Source organism: Mytilus trossulus, chromosome 10 (genome assembly GCF_036588685.1).
Source record: "Mytilus trossulus isolate FHL-02 chromosome 10, PNRI_Mtr1.1.1.hap1, whole genome shotgun sequence".
Classification (NCBI taxonomy): Eukaryota; Metazoa; Mollusca; class Bivalvia; order Mytilida; family Mytilidae; genus Mytilus; species Mytilus trossulus.
Window position 1 is genome coordinate 51,052,750 of NC_086382.1, and position 24,508 is coordinate 51,077,257.

At 31.0% G+C, this 24,508-nt stretch overlaps 1 protein-coding gene across 1 annotated transcript in view; it reads left to right on the forward strand.

The window, feature by feature from the left end:
- Window positions 1–24,508, forward strand: part of LOC134687992 (uncharacterized) — a 119,591-nt gene that overhangs the window by 11,069 nt on the left and 84,014 nt on the right. The window contains exons 5-12 of the mRNA XM_063548458.1: window positions 443–604; window positions 2,606–2,659; window positions 5,481–5,591; window positions 6,352–6,476; window positions 8,566–9,130; window positions 9,536–9,604; window positions 10,961–11,080; window positions 23,190–23,365. Coding sequence (XP_063404528.1) covers window positions 443–604; window positions 2,606–2,659; window positions 5,481–5,591; window positions 6,352–6,476; window positions 8,566–9,130; window positions 9,536–9,604; window positions 10,961–11,080; window positions 23,190–23,365 — 1,382 coding nt within the window. The remainder of the gene's footprint in view (window positions 1–442; window positions 605–2,605; window positions 2,660–5,480; window positions 5,592–6,351; window positions 6,477–8,565; window positions 9,131–9,535; window positions 9,605–10,960; window positions 11,081–23,189; window positions 23,366–24,508) is intronic.

The window sequence follows — 24,508 nt, forward strand, 5'->3', positions numbered from 1 at the left end:
AAGTGTGTTGTGTAATCCTGATACAGGACAACTTTGTGCTTATCAAGTTGTTCCTCCACAAGGTAATTGTGTTGCCTGATACAGAACAAACTATCCTTACATCTTTAAAGAAAAAAAACATGTATAAAATAATAAAAGATGAACCCATCTAGTTCACTTTTGAAGGATAAATACTTGTTGAGAAATTTTATGTATAGAAAATTGATTGTCACACCAGTCAAAAATGATTGTCTAGTGGTCAGAAGGTACCAGTAAATAATAATTGTCCATTGGCCGAATGTCCAGTGAACTGTAGCAAAGGTTTGGAAACACCTTTTCAACTAAACATTAATTGTTTACCGAAATTGAGGGAAAAAAAGATATAAATGATTTGATAGTATCACCTACTTCTGTTTTATGAATAACATATGTTTGTATTCATTCTATTGTTTAAAAATTTTAGCTAAAAAGAAGCGAGGTCGCCCAAAGAAACCAACTGACCAAGATTACCAACCACCAGCTGGTCAGAACGAGGAAGTAGTTAAAGGAAAACCGGTCAAACGAGTGGTTAATAAAATAGACCAAGCTAATGCTGTAGAGGGGTTACTGGAATTATCTAACACAGGTTTCTCATTTTATTTGTACATTTATACTGTGTTTATTATTCATGTGTCTTTGCCTTGACGTACAATGCATTATTGCTGAATAGTGAAATCATAGCATAAGATACATTTCATAGTAAAAATGTACTGTAAATATAGCATTAAAAAATAACTGTAAATTCAGAAATTATTGCGATTTTGTCATTTTAGACTTAAATACGATTTTATTTTTTTACCATTTTGAGAAAAAACTTGTTTAATTCATAGAAAATATTTAAGGAATGACTGTAATATTTTTTCTGTCTATGAAGAAATAACATAAAAAAATTTGGTGCACACTGATAAAGTGCGTAGCGGGTTATTTAACAGTGTGCACCAAATTTTTTATGTTATTTCGAATAGACAGAAAAAAATTTACAGTCATTCCTTAAATATTTCCTATGAATTAAACAAGTTTTTAACAAAATAACGTCAGCCAATCAGAAGACGCGTTTCATCCAAAATTAAATTATTTCAAAATGCGAGTTTAAATTATTGCGTTTTCAACTCTTGTATTTTTCACAATGATAAAAACCTTGCAATAATTCTGAATTTACAATATACAAATGCCAGAATTTCCAGATATATATATATATACAGCCTATTATCATTTGCTTAAATTTGAAAGGTAATTCAATCAAAGTAGTTCAATGAAAAGTATGCATTGGACTGTGACAGCTTAATAATGCAGTTTTATTATTGCTAAAGTGTTTGTCTACTTGCAGAATTTATTTTATTTTGTTTTGCATGAGTAGTCCCAAGGGAATATAATCTTATATTTGATTCGTCAGGAAGGAATCACTGAGATGTATTAGTCATCTTGTAAAAACATTATGATTTAAAAGACTGAATATCTGTCTGTCATAAAATATCTTTAAATTTTCATGGCTTCACTATTTTTTTTTGATCTGACGACATTTTTACTTGCCTTGGCTCTACATGAAAGTCTTGTTGTTAATAGTAAAGACTGGGATAAAACTTCTATTTAAAATGCAATGCATACATAATTGAAGTGAACAAAATAAATTAATTCTTTTACTTTACCTTAATTGCATGAAAGGCTAGTGACCCCTACTTAGATATTTTACCCTCTTGCTATTACTTTATTGCAGTAAACAGTTTGTTTGTGTATTTCAATTGGATACTGTGGATTCATTTATTTTAGTGGGTATCAATTTTCGTGGATAGAGAAAAAAAAGACGTTTCGTGGTATACGTAACTTCGTGGATCGCTGATTACATCAACAAAAAAATTAGATACGTTATTTCGTGGATTTCTTTTTGATTTAAGACATCATATTACCTCCTTTTGATCAATAATAAAACAAACAAAAAAAACGAATTCATTGAAAAAGTTTTGAATTGTCAAAATCCTCGCTACAATAATGAACAGAGACAACTAATTATTTGTTTTTTTACAATTTATAAAGTCTCGTCTGAATTCTTTAAAGCATTCAAACTTTATGATTGAAAGCTCATTACCATAATCAAGACATAATAAACAGTGATATAAGGATAAGGTGTGAAAATAAATGTTCCTGTCATAAACAATATTACCTACGAGCAATATCCCTGTACTTAATCCTATTGATTTTTAATCACTGATAAACCAAACTATGACACAGTAATTAACAACTTGCAATTTTTTGCCATGAACAGTTTAAATCAATTTTAAAAAGTTAATTTTTACTGATATTTGATATATTTATTATAGATTTAATCAAAATACTTGTATATTCTTTCAATAAAAAACATGTGTTATGTTACAATGTTTACCGCTAGTCAACGCTATACTAAAACTGCATAACATAACCGGGAATAAACATCCGACTCCATACACATTTTGGGATTATTCTTCGTTGAATTCTTAAATTCATGGTTTGCTGTGACCCACGAAACCCACGAAAATTGGTATACCACAAATAAAAATGAATCCACACTAATTTGAAAACATATTTTTTAAAAGTTTTTACCTATTTTTTTAAGGACCTGATGGAATAAGAAGGAGTGGAAGGGCGAGGAAGAAAAAGACATTAGAAGGTATAACAATAAACATAACAGTTAAGTTTGCAAGCTCACACCAAACAGTGACAGGATAGTCAACATTATTACTTAGTGGTAGAAGTCACTAAATGAAAGAAAACAGACATTTTATATTATGTATCATCAATCATTAAAACTGTGGTCATGCTTTAGTTTGTAGTGGTCATGCTTTAGATTAAAAATAGTTGTATGATGTATGTCAATTAGACCTGCTTTGATACTTTAACATTGTTTAACTGCCCTTGAATTTTGACTAGATAACATTTTTATACGACTGCAAATTTTGAAAAAATTTTCGTCGTATATTGCTATCACGTTGGCATCGTCGTCGTCGTCGTCGTCGTCGTCGTCCGAATACTTTTAGTTTTCGCACTCTAACTTTAGTAAAAGTGAATAGAAATCTATGAAATTTTAACACAAGGTTTATGACCAGAAAAGGAAGGCTGGTATTGATTTTGGGAGTTTTGGTCCCAATATTTTAGGAATTAGGGGCCAAAAAGGGCCCAAATAAGCATTTTCTTGGTTTTCGCACTATAACTTTAGTTTAAGTTAATAGAAATCTATGAAATTTTGACACAAGGTTTATGACCACAAAAGAAAGGATGGGATTGATTTTGGGAGTTTTGGTTTCAACAGTTTAGGAATTAGGGGCAAAAAAAGGGCCCAAATAAGCATTATTCTTGGTTTTCGCACAATAACTTTAGTTAAAGTAAATAGAAATCAATGAAATTTAAACACAATGTTTATGACCACAAAAGGAAGGTTGGTATTGATTTTGGGAGTTTCAGTCCCAACAGTTTAGGAATTAGGGGCCAAAAAGGGACCCAAATAAGCATTTTTCTTGGTTTTCGCACCATAGCGTTAGTATAAGTAAATAGAAATCTATGAAATTTAAACACAAGGTTTATGACTATAAAAGGAAGGTTGGTATTGATTTTGGGAGTTTTGGTCCCAACAGTTAAGGAAAAAGGGGCCCAAAGGGTCCAAAATTAAACTTTGTTTGATTTCATCAAAATTGAATAATTGGGGTTCTTTAATATGCCGAATCTAACTGTGTATGTAGATTCTTAATTTTTGGTCCTGTTTTCAAATTGGTCTACATTAAGGTCCAAAGGGTCCAAAATTAAACTTAGTTTGATTTTAACAAAAATTGAAACCTTGGGGTTTTTTGATATGCTGAATCTAAAAATGTACTTAGATTTTTGATTATTGGCCCAGTTTTCAAGTTGGCCCAAATCGAGGTCCAAAATTAAACATTGTTTGATTTCATCAAAAATTGAATAATTGGGGTTCTGTGATATGCCAAATCTAACTGTGTATGTAGATTCTTAATTTTTGGTCCAGTTTTAAAATTGGTCTAAATTAAAGTGCAAAGGGTCCAAAATTAAACTAAGTTTGATTTTAACAAAAATCAAATTCTTGGGCCTCTTTGATATGCTGAATCTAAACATGTACTTAGATTTTTGATTATGGGCCCAGTTTTCAAGTTGGTCCAAATCAGGATCTAAAATTATTATATAAAGTATTGTGCAATAGCAAGTCTTTTCAATTGCACAGTATTGTGCAATGGCAAGAAATATCTTATTTCACAATATTGTGAAATAGCAAATTTTTTTTTAATTAAGAGTTATCTTTCTTTGTCCAGTAAAGTAAGCAAGAAATATCTGCAAGAATTTTTTTTTATTGGAGTTATCTTTCTTTGTCCAGAATCAACTTAAATCTTCGTTATATACAATATACAATGTATATTCACTTTTTACTACCAACTGATAAATTTAAATAATCTTTACCATTCAGTGATAACAAGCAGTTTTTTTACATCTTAATATTTTATGATGTATTTAAATGAGTAGTAATTGTTGCAAACTCCATTAGAATATCTTAATTGAAATTAGTTTTGGAATAAGGGAAAGGGGGATGTGATTAAAAAATTGGGTTCAATTTTTCTCATTTGAAATTTCATAAATAAAAAGAAAATTTCTTCAAACATTTTTTTGAGAGGATTAATATTCAACAGCATAGTGAATTGCTCTAAGAGAAAACAAAAATTTTAAGTTCATTTGAATACATTCATTCTGTGTCAGAAACCTATGCTGTGTCTACTATTTAATCACAATCCAAATTTAGAGCGGACTCCAGCTTGAATGTTGTGTCCATACTTGCCCCAACTGTTCAGGGTTCAACCTCTGCGGTCGTATAAAGCTACGCCCTGCGGAGCATCTGGTTGTTTTCTATTGAGAATCCATATATATCGTCAGTTATCGAAATTCCCTTGGGGACTTACTGTGCACCACTTATTGTGGATCTGTTTTTGTATTTTAATGAGTTACAATTTATGACTTAAATATTCAAAGACCCATCGAAAGACATCTGATTCAAAATTTTATAAACTTTAAAAAATATTTAGATAATATTATTGGCTCTCAATAATGACGACTTCAGTATGTACACTAAAGAGATTTATCCTCCTGAACTGAAGTTAAATAAAGCTAATACTATCAAGGAACACTGCCCTTTCCTGGACCTTGATATCTTTATCTTTAACAGGAAGCTTAATACCACATCATTTTAACTTTTCCAAGTTGTTGAGATTTGAAAACTTTATCATATTGAATATTTCTGCATATGGCGTAAAAATTTTTCTATAGACTTAAGGTGTGTTTTTTTTTCAATTATTCTCATTATATGGATATAAGAAGATGTAACATGGAAAAATGTTTTAAAGATTAAAAAATAGTGATTTTGTGAGAGTATGTTCTTTTAAGAATACTAGATATAAAAGCTGAGATGAGATATCAATATATTTATGTATTTACAGATTATGAATTAGAAGATAGTGATGAAGATAATCAGGACCAAAATCAGTCAAGTGTGACAGATGAGAAAGATTATGTACCCCCATCTTACACCTTTGCATCTCCAAATACAGGTATTATATGTTTACACTTAAGTTTGACCAGAATCAGTCAAGTGTGACAGACAAGAAAGATTATGTACCCCCATCTTACACCTTCGCATCTCCAAATACAGGTATATGTTTACACTTATAGTCCAGCATCAGGTAACATCTTATGCCTTTGCATCTCCAAATACAGGCATACTATGTTTACACTTAAGTTTGACCAAAATCAGTCAAGTGTGATAGATAAGAAAGATTATGTACCACCATCTTACCAAAGAAATGTACATTAATTCTGATGTTCAATATATTGGAAAGTTTCCAATGAAGGCCAAAATAAATTATATGTCTGCTTAAGGTTACATCATCAAAATAAATAGGGTAGGTAGGTCGGTATTTCCATTTTTTTTTACCATTTAATTTTTTGCACCATGATTTTGAGTTGTGCGTTCCGTCTTGCCATGGTCTGAGTTGTCCATGGGCTGAATTTACCCATATTCATAATGATTGGATTATTTCCCTTGGTTTTGGTTGGAAAAAAACGGCTGTGAAGTTTTTATTTCACTATACGTGTTGCTAGTTAACTTAAAACAGCTGTCATATTCACGATTGTGATCATTGGGATGTATTAGGCAATTGATTAAATTTATTGACACCCCTTATGTTGCTATTGACACAAGTTTTATTAAGTTTTCATTTTACGACAGAAATAAAATGGCTTAGGGTCGGCTCTCAAAACAACTTGTTTTAAATTTTGTATAATTTCTTTGCATATTTGTATATTTTATAGGTTCAAAGAGAGGTCGAGGACGGCCAAGACGATACCCTCCTCCAGGACAGGCTAGTACCTCATCCATACCAGCAGTGTTAATACCAGGAGCTAATGGACAAACATTAATGATGGCTCCTATACAGGTGATTATATAATTTCATACTTTACCTGGAGCTTCATGTGAAATTTTATTATTCAAAAGCAGGATACTGTTTCTTTTTAATTAAGTAATGTTTCTTTAAAATTGCACTACTCCGTAACTTGCCTGTAGAACACTTCATACTAAGCAAATAGGATACAGCATTTAACTCTATAAAGATAATGATTTTCTATATTATTTATATTATGGCTCTGCATTTTTTTGCTTTTCCTCCTCTCCAAAAAAATCCTTAATAATAATACAAAAGGATTAAGAACGAATCTACTGTTTATAACAAAATTATAATTATTTATTAGTTGAGCAGTTCATTTCAAAATTACCACAAAAATGCTGACTGATTAGAAATAAATTAACAGTAGTTTTATAAGTACATCTTATATCATTGTTGATACACTTTTATAACGGGGAACCTACCTTATGATTATAGATATATAAAAAAAAACGTGATACGAGTGCCAACGAGACAACTCTCCATGTTTATTTATCATTTGATTTGTTCAAGTTACAAATTTGAATAGAAAATTTGTCACTGGACCTTTAAAAGCAAACAAAAGCAAATAATCCTACTGTAGGTTTTTATGTTAGATTGGTATTGTTCTATTTTAAAGAGTATTATACAATATGTCAGTGTTTAGATATACATAAGTTTTCCCTATTAGTAAATATACCTACAGGAAAAGATGGTCTTCTTATCAGATGTTTTTCAAGTACATTATGTAACAATGGTTGATAACCTATGATTGTTTTAATAATTTTCCCAAGAACTGAATAACATTACAAGGATTCTCAAAGGTCAAGGAGTTTTTAACTGAATGTAACTTATATATTGAACTGGAGTGTAAGAAACAATTAGGGCATATTGATTTACAACTTGAAAAGTAGTCCAACTTGCATGTTGATCCAGATTTGGGATATTTTGATGCAGAGAATGAATAAAAAAAGATAAGTTAACCTTTGAAAAAAGACTGATTGCAGTTAAAGGTGTAGAAAAATATTATGTCGGTCAGATATTGAAGAAGCTTTTATCAATGATTAAAAAAGAAATTATGTTACATAAAGATATGCTAAAAAGTAGGCCAGGTTTGCTTAAAAAGAAAAATTGTGAAGCATTGTGTCCTATTGCACTATATGTACCAATGCACTTAATATTTTATTCTGCCAAAAACTTTGGCATCTCTGACATTAAAAACGCCATAACTTTAATTTATTTAACATTTACAACTTAGTTAATCAAGATTTTTAGATGCTGTACTGTAAATTCTTTCCTATGAAGCCTTCAATGACTAGATCTAGACCACACCAATATTAAGTAGAACATATATTTTGATGGTTTCTTGGTTTTTGGAGAACGGAATCTTCCCTCTCTGTAAACTACAGCCTGTTGACTATCTCTTTACAAACATCATTGATGTAAACAGAATTTTGAATCTATTTCTTTAGCCTGTCTGCATTGCAGCTCTTAGATGAAAACGAAGGTTTGCTGTCTGCAGCATCAAGCATTATTTTATCTTGTGATTGAAACACACAGAGGAGACATATCTATGTGTTAATAGCTTTTATTTGATTGTTGGATATTAACTCTCATATGTTGCAACTATTCTGACTTATATAGTCTTAATTACTGTCTGCGATTTTAAAGGTTGAACCCAGTCACATACTTCACATTAATAGAAATCTTGCAATAATTTCTGAAATTACAGTATCAACTTTGAATTTTACAGTAATATTATGTGGTCATGTTTAAATTACTGTAAATTCAGAAATTGTTGCGTGCATTTGTTATTGTGATTTAGTAATTTAAGACTAAAATGCTACTTTAATTTTTGTGATATTGAGAAAATTCCTGTTAAAAATGTGAATTGAAATTATTGAGATTATAACCCTGTCGCGGTTTTCACAATGATATAAACATCACATTAGTCTGAATTTACAGTACACTTTAGTACAAGACACTGACTTTCATATATAAAAGGAAATAAATTACATTGGTAAATTTATTAATTTCTTTCCTTATATTTTTTTATCTCTTTATATTATATTTAGATAATTGAAGATGTTTTATTTCTTTGTAGGGGCTGCAAAATTTTCAGGCCTTCCAAGAACAAGTCAAGTCTCTACCATCACTATTAACTAAAACATCTCAAGGTGTAACAACAATTAATGCCCAGATAATTTCTACTAGCAATGGACAGATCATTTCTACAACTGCCGGTCAGATTGTGACATCAGCTGAGGGTCAGCAGATAATATCTACTAGTGATGGTCAGATAATATCAACCAGTGGTGCACAGATATTGTCCACAAGTGAAGGATCACTCATATCACATAGTGGTGAAGGTCAAATATTATCCACTGGTGGACATTCACTTATATCAGCTGGTGATAGCCAATTAATATCAACTGATGAAGGTCAAATAGTGTCATGTGATAACAGCAGTATTATTACCCCTAGTGTTCAACAGTCTGTGATAAGTGGGGAGGATAATTACCTTATAGAAACAGGGACAATAGAAAGTGAAAATGCCAACGTAACAGGAACCGAGGATGCTATTCCTGAAGGGTCCTCAACCAATCCACAGGCTGAGGAAGACGATGAGGGAATGGAAATATCTGAGTTGGAAAATGATGATGTTAACGGTAAGGATCTGAAGTCTTTTTCACTACGAGTGAAGGATTGTAAATCATATGTTGAGGTAAATTACATATAATATAAAATTGAGGAGATGTGGTTTCATTGACACATGGATAAACTGTCCAACAGAATCCTAATATACAGGGATATAAGCAACCTATAGGTCACTGACAGCCACCAACAACGATCAAAACCTGTATTTTACATGTGCATAGACATCTATCATTTATATTTATAAAAGTATTGAATATATATTGAAATGTTTGTTAATTTACATTTAATTGTGTATTTCCCTACATGAAAGATCAATGGAAAACTTTTATAGTGTGCATCAACTTATAAATTATAAGTTTCAAGTTGATAAATTTCATATTTATTCTAGCAGAAAAATTTATTTTGTCTTTTTACAGAGGATACTGATGACTTAGGGGAAGAAGCAGTATCAGCACAAGCTATGGTTTCCTCCATTATAAATCCAGGTATGAAACAAAATTTCTTTATAAAAGTATAAAAAAACAAACTTTCAATGATATTTTATTATGTAAACATTATTAAAAGATATTCAAGTGAGGCACATGTATCTTCTGACTGATAATAGAATGCAATGATGTGTTGAAAGTTCAAAGATCAGATGACTTGAATTATGTTTAGATAATTTTCTTCTTTACTTTTTTGAAAACAGACTTCTATATTGCCCTATCGTCTTTGCTTTCAAGTTTTGGCAATGCAGGTTAAACAATTTGCATCTCATGAGAAATGAAAATCTCATTCTAGTTAGATATTTGATTCAGCAGGCATTTTAGGTTGTCTACTCTTTTATAGTACTGTGATGTGGATTCATTAATATTCTTTGGGTACCAATTTTCGTGGATTTCTTGGGTATAGGAGAAGCAAGAATTCAAATGTTCAACGAATTATAAGTTTACTAAAAGAATGAGTGTAGACTTTGCCAAAACCACGAAATTAAATATCTACAAATATGTAAGTTTTCCTCAAACCATGAAAATTGGTACCCACGAAAATAAATGAATCCACAGTATCTAGAATCGTTCTTTTCGGTTTTATTTTTCATAATCTCAATTGAAAACATAAATACATTTTGAAAAATTTAGGGAAACAGTTCATGTCACTTCTGGCTCTGTTTTGTCTATTTTTCAGTAGCAATATAATGCTGCAATATATAAGAATCAGTAAATTAGTTGAAGGAGTTATTGAGTTATCTCCCTTAGACTACAAATCTGCTAAGTAAATGAGCAACCATACAAGATGAAATCAATCATCAATCTAACATGTCTAATGTCTTCACTAGCGATATGTGTTGATGATGTTCACCTACAACCATTTGATGTAGTGGTTATGAGTTGGAAGTATTAATTTTGTTAGATTTTATCCCTGGAAGATTATGTCAATAACTGCGTTGAACACAATTTTGATTGAATTACCTGTTGTCATTTGTCAAATTATATCTACCATGATACAGATGTTTTGCCCGTGTAGTGTAAAACTCAACTGTGTGATTATATCAACATATTATAGACTTTAAAGATATCTAACAACTACTGTCACAAATTGCCGTACAAACTAACCCCAAAATATAGAAACAAATTCTCACTTCAACAGAAAAAATTAAACGACTTGGCACATCAATATATTTTTAGATGACTAGGTGGGAATATATATATGTAAGAATAGGGAAAATAATTCAGAAGGCCTTCATAACAATTTTAATAAAAAAAACAGCCAAAATGTTATTTTTTTGTCATCTCTAATCCTAACATAAGTAGTTTATTTTTATGATTTTAATGAAACAAGGAAAGATTTTTTTCTCATTTTAGAAGGTAGCAGTGAAGGATTAAAGCCTGAAGTTGGAACGACAAGTGAAGGTCAGACCATTCTACAAATTCCAGAAGATCTCTTGCCCATATTTATGCCAAAGAAAGACCCTATTAAATTGGGTAAGTTAATGGACTGTTTTATTTCTATGTGTGACATCATACAACAACAACCCATAAGAACATTGATGACTATACATTGGTGCATGTCAACAGACCAATGTGTGACATATCTAAGATTAGTTCCAGTTGAATGTAGAAAATGGTATGTGTTTGCTTGCATGCTGCACAAAAAGTCTGGAATTTATACATTGTAAGTTAACATTTAAAACAGAATAATTACATTAGATGTATGTTTCATTATAATACGTTATTCTGATTGGCTACACTGCAATCTTGTGTTATTCCGTAATCAACTTTATTAACATCATTCATAATGTTACGAGGTTCCACAATAAAGTGCACAGTTAAATTTAAAAAAAAAAATGATAAAAATCGTGTTTTCATGATCCTAGCTAAAAACTTTAATTATAAGTATTGAATTTTCTTTTTGTTACATCATAGTATTGTTAAAGGGTTGACTGTGAGCTCATTTTAGAATGAAGCGCTTCCGTGCTTCATTCAAAACGACTTCCTTTTTACATAAATAAAACACATACTGTAAATTCAGAAATTATTTGCATTGAATTAATTAATGCAAACAATGCAACAATATCAGTTTCGCAATAATAATAGCGACTATACCTAAGTCCAGTAGTGATTTTCCATCTCAAAATGTTTTCAATCACATTAATTAACCAGTAATGACTGAATTGCAAAGATAAATGCATGCCTTAGTTTCTGAATTTGAAGTACATGTATAGGATATAATAAAAGATATTTGACACCCTCCTCTTGATATTTTTAGCCTATAAATTCATTGGTTATCTTATCCTTATAGCTGCACAGGACTTTTTTTTTTCCCTGATATTTTTTTAAAAATATATAATGTATTTTTAAAGAAATGCATTTTAAAATCATGATTAAGACAGTCTAAACAAATATGATTTGATGCAGTTTTAAAATGAATTATTTGTCCTATTTTAATAGTCGGAAGCCTACACATGAAAAATAAGCCTCAAATATTGCCAAATCTATCTAGCATATATAATCTAATTATTACTTAACAATTTTACCACTAAAAACCTCCATGAGGACAACTACAGAGATGTGCAAGAATAGCAGCTAACCACATTGTTAATAACCTTTATTAATAAACCTTCACTTTTAACTATACTAGATTCTTATTTTACTTTCACTTTCTATTTATATCTATAATGTCGTCATAACAACCTCTATTGTTCGGCAAACCACATAACCATGTACTTCACTGTTTGATTTCATGTCCTGAAGATGCCACCCTTGTTGGCGAAACATGTCGACCATAATATACTCTTACCATGCAGTAATTGATGGGTGTTGTTGCCTTGGTTATCGTTGTATCATGTAACAAATAAAGGCACTTCTTGTATCTATATGTAAAAAAAATAATTATATGTAAAAACTATGACCCACTAATCACCATGACTGTTCTTGATTTTGGTTAGAAAATTTGCAAACATGTATATATTTTCCTAAAAATGTTTTCTTTTTCGGGTGATATTTTTGCCTATAATATTGAATTTGACTTTATTAAGATTGCAGCTGTATATTGTTATAAATAATGTACTTTTAGAACAAATATACTTATATTTATCAGGTTTTATCCTAAAATTTGAGTTCCTTTCAGTCCCCCCCCCCTATCTCTCCCTCCTTATTTTTTTTTAATAATTGAATTCTATTTATAAGTTTAAGCCAAAATGTCATGGTGCAAATTAGATTAAATACTTCACTAAAATAGCCCTCAAGGGTATAACTTATACTTATAGGTGTTCCCAGGTTTTACTTGTAAAGATTTAAGTTGGCTTTTTTATGAATGGAGAATTTGGACCCTATCAGTTATATAGAGATTCATCTGGTTGCACACATTTACATTTAATTAGAGACATAAATTTGTAGATTTTTATGGAAGTTTATCTGTCTGTCAGTCTTCAATCATGATAAGGAAAAGATAATTTGAAATAAAGCATTGCATTCTTGTTAAGTACATGATGTATTGGGGACTCAATATTGGACATGTACATGTATAAGTGTGTAAGGGAAACCTAATACACAAGTGCATACATTAGCTTTTTGATACATGATAGCTTTTATATGAAATTTCAAGTCTTAGTTTGTTAAAAACCCAATGCATGCAGTTATTAGCCTTTTGATACAGGATTATAATTTTTTATATGAAATTTGAATTTCTTATCCAAAATTGATATCTTTTTTAGTGCACTATTACATGTATGTATTTTATATATCTAGCTTATTTGATTATTCCAGAATAATTAATAAGTGCAGAGGCAATTTTAGTGGGCAGTAGGCCAGTGCCCCCTCCTTTTTGTGGTAAAAATTTGGTTAATTCCTGGATCCAGGTTTAAAAGTGGACTGAAAATCACAGATTTAAAGAAAAGGAATATTATATTGGTTCAGAAATCGTATACAAGATAATTATGTGATGCATCTGGTCATTGTTGCATGGTTCAAATCCTAAGCATATCATCATGCATCAAAGCACAGATGCATTGTTTTAATTCTCATAGCATAATGAAGTTCAATATGAATGTAGTTAATTGTTTTAGGAGATACCGTTAAGTTTTATGTGGTGTCTTATATTATTAGTTGCAATAATGTTATAGTTATTTTCTGAAGCAGCTGAATTTTGTGTCTACCAGTACCAAGTCTATGAAATCAAATTATTCTATGACTTATACATACCATTTACACTGTAAATCTATTAATTATCATGTGCATTGTCAAAAATTGACTGAAATGCACAAATTTATTAAGTTTTATCAGAAATATAATCCACAGAGATATTTAGGTTTAGAATGAAATGGGAGGTTTTAATTATGCAGTTTGATCCAAGTCACATTTTTCACACTTATAAAAAAAACGTTGGCATTAGATATTTGAATGTATAGTAAATGAATCCACCTGTATATTTGGGAAGTGATTTGTGCTAAATGTGCAAAATTTGATAGAAAGGAAGCACGTTATTATCAATATAGATTATCTACAATATGTGATTAAGGAATTTTAATAAGAACCATAGATTTACATTTTTTTATGGTAGTTATCTTTTTTGTCAGTCTTCAGTCAAGATAAGCACTTTAAGATATCTTGGATATTAAACATAAGAGTAAAACATGACTAGAAATTATACAGATCTATATCTATCTACAGAAAGGGAAGTGTTTAGTAGACGTTTACAATAAAGATCACTCTCAGCATCTGCCATATGATGTCATCTAAACTTGCATGTAGACTTTGTCACTTATTACTGTCTAATTAGACTTGATACTGTTAGAGCAGATAATATTCAACCAACTTGTATGCCCTGTTTATGATAATGATAGTTATGATAGATAGAGAGAAACTTTATATTGCAAAAAGGATTTGCAAAAAAGTTAACATGGTTGAAATCGTCAGTCAACTCCTTATTGGAGTTATTGTGCTTAAAATTTTAATGATAATTTATTCATAATTAGTTTTTTTGCGCATTATGATGAAGAAAAAAAGTCCATGAATTCCGATGGGTCAGGCAAAACATTTCTAAAAAGTATGCAAAAAAGTGTAAACCTTCATAAATGTTAGGTAATAATCTTGAAATATATATATTTTTTCTTCTATATCACTTTTTAATTATGTTTTAACTTTTAATTATATGTCCTGAAGTAGTTGCGTTTTTTTGGTGCCTGAGTGTGCTCAGGATTTTAAGAAGTGATAAGATTTTTTGTGTGCATAGTAATGCAAGGCCTTATGTAACACGCTTATTTTACATTTGATATAATGCCTTTTCAAGTTTATAGCACAAACTTTTTGCATAAGTTTTTGCAACAATAACTCAACAGAAAGTGCTTTATTGTGACAGAAATAGGCTTCCATACTTCAGTACAATTGTACCATTCATAATTTAATTGACATGCACTATGCATATTGAGTTTGCGTTTTATGAATGGGATGTTTGGTAGTGTTACAAAGAATGGAATTTGAGCCCATCACTGTCATAAGTCTCTCACATGCACTTCCATTCATAACACAACCTAATCATTCCTCCTCATATTGAAACACTTGATTCCAGAATATACGGAGACTTGTGTTACTGACAGAATTCCACAGACATAACTTGTAATTACTAACTCCTGCTTTCTGCCATTTTCTGCTAGGTATTAACATTACAGAAACCTATTAATCTTCATGAAGCTTAGTGGGAGTAGCCGAGATGTCAAAATGAAATATTTTTTTGGAATATGAATTACTGTTTTATTTGTCCTGGGTAAGGACAGTTTTATTCACCCACAAAATTACCAATTTAGTGGCTGGTGCCTATCTCCAGGGGGCAGTGATTGATATGTTTGATCTGGTGATTTGACACTTGTTCTAGTAAGCCATGTTTCTGTACTGACCACTTGCCATACTTTGTGGTACTAATCCCTACCATCTGACCTGTATACTATTGGGTATGATACTAATACCTACCATCTGAACTGTATACTATAGGTATGATACTAATTAATGATTTCCTGGTCAGTGTCAATGACTCTGTGAGTTCCAGGCAATAAATGTTAGCATCAAATATTTTAATAGTTTGAAGATGTTTTCATGTTAGAAAACATAGCTATTAGACAGTAGGCTATACTTCAAATAGGCACTTGTAACATTAGCTAGGACAAGATCAGATTTCAGAAATGTAATTCCTCATAGGATACATATACATAAATAGATTTGCAATGTTTTCAACAGTTATACAAACAATTTACTAATTTTATTTCAACAATAAAATTGTTGTTCCCCTAAAATCAGGAATATCAAATATGGGTACTAGTACTTAGGTCAATATAAGAAGGATGTCTTGAGGCTTAAGCTCTTGCTGTGAAGACCTCCAGCAGATGTCAATACAAAATAAGTAGTTAAAGTGCTGACCCAAAATATTTTTGTCCTTTACTAGAATTGCAAGGTTTAATTTTTTTGACATTGTGCTATATCTTTTCATTCCAAGTCAAATATATATTCTGCTTGACTGGTCCAAAAAGAGTACTCATATTATATAGAATTATTTCAGTTGACCTTGACTATTCTTCCAAGCTGAGTACATCTGAACATACCTGACAACTAGAATGACAAGAGCTGTAAATTTTGAAATGAGCATAGATTATCTTCTAGGTTTTCCTCTGCTGTTGATTTCAGTAAAAAAAACCATGGTGACTAAGGTTATATTATTCTTTACAGCTAATGATTCAAGTCTTAATTATCAAATGCAACACATAATTTGTTGCAAAAATCCATTCTATGAAACCCTTTGAAGTTTTCAGTTCACTGTGAAATTTTATAGTTTAGATAAAAAGCATACCTATTATTTGGCTCATAAAGAACTAAGAGTTTGCCCATGAAGAGCACACTTTTATAATGTTTTCAAGTGCCAATTTTTCCTCATTTGAAGTCTGATTTACCAAGATTATAGACCTTGCTATTTTTTGCACATTTTCTCACCAGGAGGTGTGTTTAAGTAAGATTGAAGCAAGTAGTTGTCAATTATCTCACATGTTTTTCATTTTCCTTTGTGCATGGTATTATGACACGAGACAAGAAAATTTGAGTTTAAAAATCAAGATTTTAAAAAAAAAACAACAGAAATAATCTTCTATAAATTCCTTCTTAATCCACAGAAATGATGCATTTTAAACCATCTTTTGATTGATTGATTGACATTATTTACACATGTCTCCTGCTTTCATTACAACTTTCGATATTTGTCTCATCTGCAACTTTTTAGTCGCTGAATGTGAGACATAGAGATTGCTTTCAATCAGTGGCCGATCCAGAAATTTTTAAAAGGGGGGCACTGACTACCTGTGAAAGGGCTTGCTCATGTCATGATTTCCTATATAATCAACCACAAAAAGGGGGCCGGCACCCTGGCCCTCTCTAAATCAGTCTCTGTCCAACTGCAGTAGGGTGCAATCTATTGGTATTAAGCCTAAAATTCCAGAAGTTAGATGGTTACTTCATGTTTGTCAAGTTTCCTGGTCACCTATATATATATAAGATACTTAATAATTTTATCTAAAAATACAATATTTAAAAAGAAAATTAATCTTAACTTATTCTGAGCATGAAAATGAATTGGAAAAAGATGAAAAGGACTGTTTCGCATGTTACAACTAGTTTGAGGAAAATGAATTTAACCTAAACATTTTGTTCAGGCAAGTTGGGCTCCTTGACGGTAGGTAGTCTTGGAATGGCACTGGTCAATTTTTTGTGGATATGATATTTATCAGGTTAAAGAATATAAATAAAATGATACATATATATAAATTCTCCGCCCATAACACTAAATGAAATGTGCAAGGTTAACAGTATCATATTTGGTTGACAGAGGGTTGACATTGCTTTCCAAATGAATCTGGTTTTCTATGAGAAATGGTTTCATTCATATATATATACATGACATGAGGGTTATAATCATAAAGGCATCTGCAATGTTAAACTGGTTAGACAGTTATGTAATTCAGCCAAAAACATTATTTATAAATGAGTGCTGTGACATTTTGATATCAGTGAATGAGTGTTGACATGAATGTTAATTATAGAAAAATGTAAACTAGTTTGCCATGGTCAAAAGAGCAAGAGAAATATTTTAAGGATTATTTTATTCAAGGTCCAACAGCTGCTTGTTTGACGATCATTTGTCAGCCACCTACTTTCTGTTTTCAGATCGTATGTGATACATCTACTTTCTGTTTTTAGATACATTGAATTACATGTGGGAATATACATAGCAGGAAAAAGTGTGCATTGTATTTTAACTTTTATAGAAATTACTAAAGTAACCAGAAAGATATTTAGTTTTAAAATGTAATTTACAAAGATTTGTCTTTTTAAGTTAAAATGTTTTGATTTTTATGCCCCAGCATGAGCAGATGGGGCATTAAGTTTTATTCTTGTCCATTTGTACATCCGTCCTTATGTCATTCCTTGCATCCAAAAGTTGTTTTCTGTTCTCCGACTTAAGTTGCCTCAACCAAATTTTATGAAACTTAAACACAATGCTTATTACCACAAAACACAGATTAAGTTTGAATTTTGGTGGTGTCATTTTAACCATTCTAGAGTTATGCCCCTTTATAAAAGGAAAAATTGTTGAATTATCGTTTCTGTTGCTTGACTTTAGTTTGCCTCAACCAAATGCTTATTACCACAAAATACAGATCAGATGATAATTTTGGGGGTTTCACTTTAATAGTTCTAAAGATATGCCCTTCTCAAACTCTAACTTTAACCAATTATTGTGAAACTTGTACACAATGCTCATTACCACATAACACAGATGAAATTTGAATTCTAACTAAATTTTATAGAGTTATGCCCTCAAGAAATTGATTTTTTTTTGTTTCGATTCTCTATTTAATTAAGTTTGCATCAACCAAATTTTATGAAACTTATACAAAATACTTATTACCACAAAACTTAGAAGTAAAAATTTGGGTAGGGTCACTTTTACTTTTCTTCAGTTATGTCCCTTTATAAATTTATATGATATGCATCATCTGTGTCCCATGGACACATTCCCTATTTTTTTTTAATTCATTAAAAAAAATACACACTTTAATCAAAGTATCCTGATATAACTTCTTTATCATTATGACCTCATAGTAAGAAGGGGCCTGGGTGACCAAGTGGTCAAAGTAGTTACTACTGTAATCACTAGCCAGTCAACACTGAGGGTTTGAATTCGAATCCCACTCTTGCAGGCACACTCAACTCCAATCTTAATTGACTAGGATTGTGAGTTTTCTTATCAAAGGTGTATGGTTTTCTCCATGTACTTCGGCTTCCTCCACCAATAAAAACTTGCTGCCTAGAATTAGCCTAAATGCAGTACTTTAACTAAAGTTGCTCAATCTCTTTTCCATAATTTTGGCAATAAACTTGCATACTGTAGATTCAGTATTGTTCCAAGGATTTCCTGGGTGCAGGGGAACCATGAATTTAAATGTTCACAAAATTAAAAAATTCTAAAGGAATTTATGTATACCAGTAATTTCGCAAAAACATGTAATCAAGTAAAAAAACGAAAAATTCAAATTTGCCTCAATTTTTCATAATTTATTATATTAAGTGCCAAGGAAAGAGCTTCTCAACTTTTTATAGAACTTAAGAAGTAAGGCTAGATTCTTCTTCACAGAAGCCCTTCTGATGTTACATATCCCTGTCAGGTCTGTGCAAATAAATAAATCTGAGTCACAATCAGAAATTTCTATATGTCCACCATTATGACCATTATAATAAAATGACAAAAATGCCAACACTAAGGTAAATTAAAAAAAGTGGAGCCAATAAAACTGACAAAATCAAATAAAACCAATAGAATTTGTGGAAAACACCTGTTATATTCCTGACTTGAAAAAGGCATTTTCTGAAGAAAATTCCATTTTACAAGTTTTACAAGAGTGGTGTTACATGTAAACAGTTAATGCAATTCATTGAATCATAAAAATATATTTCCAATCCTTTTAACTAACCACCTATATTAAAGACATCACACTTAAAGCAACCATCTAATTACAGCTGCCATTCTATCAACACATTTACATCAACTCAACATTACATTTTTTGTATCAAGATTCATCATTTTCTTTCTTCTAACTCCACTCACATTAGGTTATAAAAAGGGGGCTAAGAAGTGCTTTGGAAAATGCTTCAACTATACAATGGTACTGAAAGATTGTAAAATGATTTATTTTTATTATTTTCAGATGGTGGTTTTTTTTTTTTAGCTTTTTATGTCTGATTAGATTTTTTTCATTTATAAAAAAAATGACTTTATATAATACACTCACTTGGTAAATGACATTTGCATTTGCACATTTTTGTTATTTTTTTTTTATTTTTTCTTAGTTTTCCATACACATTTGAATTGAAGATAGATTAGCTTTTTGCAGATATTAGGAACAAGAGAGTTCTGAGCAGCAGAAGGCAAATTTTGGCTATTTTGTCTAACACTTTATATTGCATCTCTTCACTTCTCTTTAATATTTTGCTACTATAGATAATGAGGGATGCTGGATATTTTTTAAAAGTATAATCAAACATTCCAGACAGATGACACAGTAAATGACATCCTCTAAACAAGTTCTATCTATAACACTAATAGTTACAATATTTTGACTCATACCAACAATTTACCTATTAAAATTTGACAATTATTAATATTCTCTTTTGAAGAGCACTTGATACTGCCAGTAATTGAATTCTAAACAATGGAAAATAACTTGTAATTTTTATTCATGTAAGTAATTTCAGAGAGGAAATCATATGGTCATTATATCATAATCGGCCTTGAGAATGGAATGTTAGTTGTGCCGACTGGTGCAACCGTGAATGAAACGAGATTTGATTCCATGGGAAAGTGTGGGTGGTACTGTATCTAGGTTATCGCAAGTCAGCAAATATATGTATAGTCTGTTTCTTCTTTCTAGTTTACTTTGTAGGCAATAACTTCCTTGTGAGGATTCATACCCATATTGATTCTTATTTAGTGTCACTTAACTTTTGTGTACTAAAAAAAAACGACTTTCATTTTAGTCAATATAGATGTAACAGATTTATGAAAGAATGAACTATTCATAGATAGAAGAAGATGTAATTTGAGTGCCAATGAGACAACTCCATCCAAGTCTCATTGTAAAAGTAAACCAACATAGATCAAAGTACGACCTTCAACCAACATTCTTAAAATTGAGAAAACTCTTACAAACCACATCAAAACAACAACCACTGAACATCAGGTTCCTACTTAGGACAGGTACAAAGAAATGCAGCGGGTTTTAATACATTTAAATAGGCGCCAACCTTCACCCTAACCTGTAAAGATGGTATAACTATGGAACCAATAGTGACTGATCTCAGTGGTAGTCAGACACTTTTCACTTTCACTTTCACTTTGATAAAAGAGTTTGATTATGTAGAATTAAAGAGTCCTTTCAGCAAATACTGTATATAGAAAGACATGCTATGTAAAAATAAGAAGATGTTGTCTGATTGCTAACAAGACCATTCTCCACATGAGACCAAATCAAGAAATGATGTAGAGAGTCAGCCACTATAGTTCTTTGTACCGTCTTCCCAAATTATAAATGAACTTCAGTATCACCTTTGTAGTCAGTACTTTGATCATAGGCGGTTCCGGGGTTCCTGGGGGCGCGCCTCCCCTCCCCCCTCCCCCTTTTGTGGGAAAAATTTTGTTGATTATATAGGGAATCACTGAAGCATGAATGGAGCGGACCCCCCCTTAGGTCAGTCAGCAGGCCCCCTTAGTAAAAGTCCTGGATCCACTGTTAATATTGGAATTTGATACTTTTTGTTTTTATTCAGTGCGTGAGTACCTCAACAGAAAGTTGGGGGGCATATTGTTTGTCTGTCTATTGGTTTATCTGTATCATTAAGGGAATATAGTTATTCCAGATAAAGTTCATGAAATGAAAAAATTGTGCTTTCCCTTAGAATGAAACAATATGGTTACATCTTTGAACAAATATTATCTTCAGTTAGTTTAAAATGCCCAGTTATTCATTCTAAGAATTTTATTTAGTTATAGTTTAATGTATGATTAGTTATTTTTGTGATAGTCCCTGACAACAACTGTTCTAAAAACAGCTTTTGTCCAGGAAATAGACTATAACATGTAAAGGTCGCATGAGTTCCTTAAGAAATGTTGATATAAGACATGTGTTTTATTACATTCCAACTGTGAGGTGTTCAAATCATCAAAAGTTAATGCTAATTTAATTTCTACTAATTATTGGGTAAAAATTAACTTCAAATTAACTCACTTGGATTTCTTTGAGATATAACAAAAATGAAAAATAATGTTTTTTTTCTAAAATAAATGGATTTTCTTTTCATCACAGCTCAAAATGTCTCTTTGTTGCATCAACATAATTAATGTTAACATGGTGCCTGCTAAAAATGCTTTATCAGCAGTCTTGTATCCCATGATGTTTTATGAATGAATGTGTATGAATATTTTCCATGTGATTATGTAATTTAGAGTTACAAGTGGGTGTGTAAGGAAAAGTTTTGTTGCACTAAGATTGATATGGGTATAAGATGTTGTGTGTAGAAGAATATTAAACAGTGAAAAATCAATTGTGCATATTATATCATGTGTAAATTTGCATATTAAAAAGACTCAAGGTGAAAGGTGTGAGGATGTTGTAACTTATAGGTGTTTTAAATTGAATTTGGATCATTTTGATGCATGTATTTATGTTACAAGCACAGTATCCATCTCCAACTGTCTTCAAGGACATTGGTACACATAGTTTATTGAAAGCCACTTCCTTTAGTCCCGGATAAAAAAAAATTATCTCAGGATTGAAACAATAAAAAAATGTATTGCATAAAAAGTGATGACAAATGTTTTTCTTTTTTAATAATAGACTGTTGCAAAATTTAGAATTTATCCAGAAAACTGTGTCCCACTCTTTTTTTTTTAGGCTTTTGCACAATATTAGTTGAATCTATGTAGAAAAAAACCTGCCTTTTATCTTCCAATGATAATCACCTCATAGGGATAGTAAGAGATAAAAGGATAGACAACTTTTGTCGTCACTTTTAGGCTTATCAAGTTTTAATGAGTTAAAGTTTAATTTTGCTCATTTTTCATCACTGCAGTTACTTATAGTGTTTACTTTCTCATTCCTTGATCTTTGATTGATTGATTGTTGGTTGCTTAATGTCCACTGGCAAATATTGCATGCATATTCAGGACTACTTTGATCTTTGACAGATAGTTCTCATGGGCACTCAATTCACCATTTTAGAAACAAGAGCCCTATGGGTAAAATGATTATTTTTAAAATTTTGGTGTATGAACAATGGATATTAGGACAATGACGTTACCTTCTATTGTTCCTAAACCTATAAAAATAATTTGGTGTATGTTTCACCTACAAAGATTCTAAAATGGCCTTATTTATATGGTACATTTTATTTCAGTATATAAAAAGTTTTCAACAAAAAAAAGGAAATTTTTAAACCTAAACATTTGATCACTTACTTACCAATGCTTACTGAATTTTTGTTCTTAATCTTTTTTTTTTAGGACTGAAGGCTTCAGAAAGAGAATTGGAGAAGCTGAAATGTCCAAAATGTGATTTCCAGGCCTTTTATCTACAACAATACCAGTCCCATATAGCTATCCATTCTGATGATGTACAGAAATGTAAATGTTGTCATTTTGTCAGCTTTGATAGAGACTCATTATTACAGCATTTTAAGGTGCGTTCAATTATTATATTTTCTTCTTGAAAGAAATTTATTGTTTATTAAAAGGAAGTTATTTTATATATAGAATAATAGGTAGTTTCGTTTTTGATACTGACTATATCATGTGAATATCTAGACGAGCCCATCAGGGCGAGTTTAGATATTCCACATGATATAGTCAGTATCAAAAACGAAACTACCTATTATTCTGTTTATCGGTAATTATGACGTCACACAATGTATTGCCTAATATTTTCAGTGATACAGCCAGTACATTGGTACTCGAAAATATTAGGCAGTCAGATGAAAGGGAAAATATACGAATTACTGATAAATATATATATTGGACACCAATCAATTAATAGTACTTTCATTGCTGTTCTTCATATCAAAGACAACTCGGCCTTCTGTATGCATCAAAAGCTTACATTATACTGCAGGTTCAAGATCCATGGCTCAGACTAGAGTAGAATTCTTAATCCAATGTTGGTAAAACTACATCTGTTTAAAGAAAGAATACAGAATTGACTGGAATTGAAGAAATTAATGACAAAGCATCTAAGTTTTTGTCTCAATTTAGAAAGCCAGCCAAGGCCTTTAAAGAACAAGTTTTAGGAGTGAAACTCTGTTGGTCCAAAAAAGAATAATAAGCTACTTGTAAATAATAATAAATTTTAAAAAAATACGCTAAAAAAGCATCATTTCGTTTGAAAAAACAGTTTATTAGAAGATTAAAGGATAAAGAACAAGCAATTTACAATATTCAAATTTTGATAAATGGCCGCTTTTTGTCACCCATGTGTGAAAAAGAACTCCTTAAGTTGCTAATAAACTGACAATGCCATTGCTAAATAGGAGAGACAAACCGAAAAATAACAATACTCAAAACACAACATAGAAACTACAGACTGAACAAGATGAACCTGTCCAAAAAAGGGGGGATCCTAGTTAACTTGTCATATCTTATTTTTAACTTTGTTCCTTGAAAGCCAAACAGTTGCCCAACTTTTTTTCCTGTATGTAGATTTGGACCTCAATTATGGCTCATTGGTTCATATAGAAATAGGTCAAAGATTGAATTTGCATTTTGATCTGGATGACATACTCTTTTAATGGAATAATGGTCCATTGAATCTGTCAGCAGGAAGGTGAATT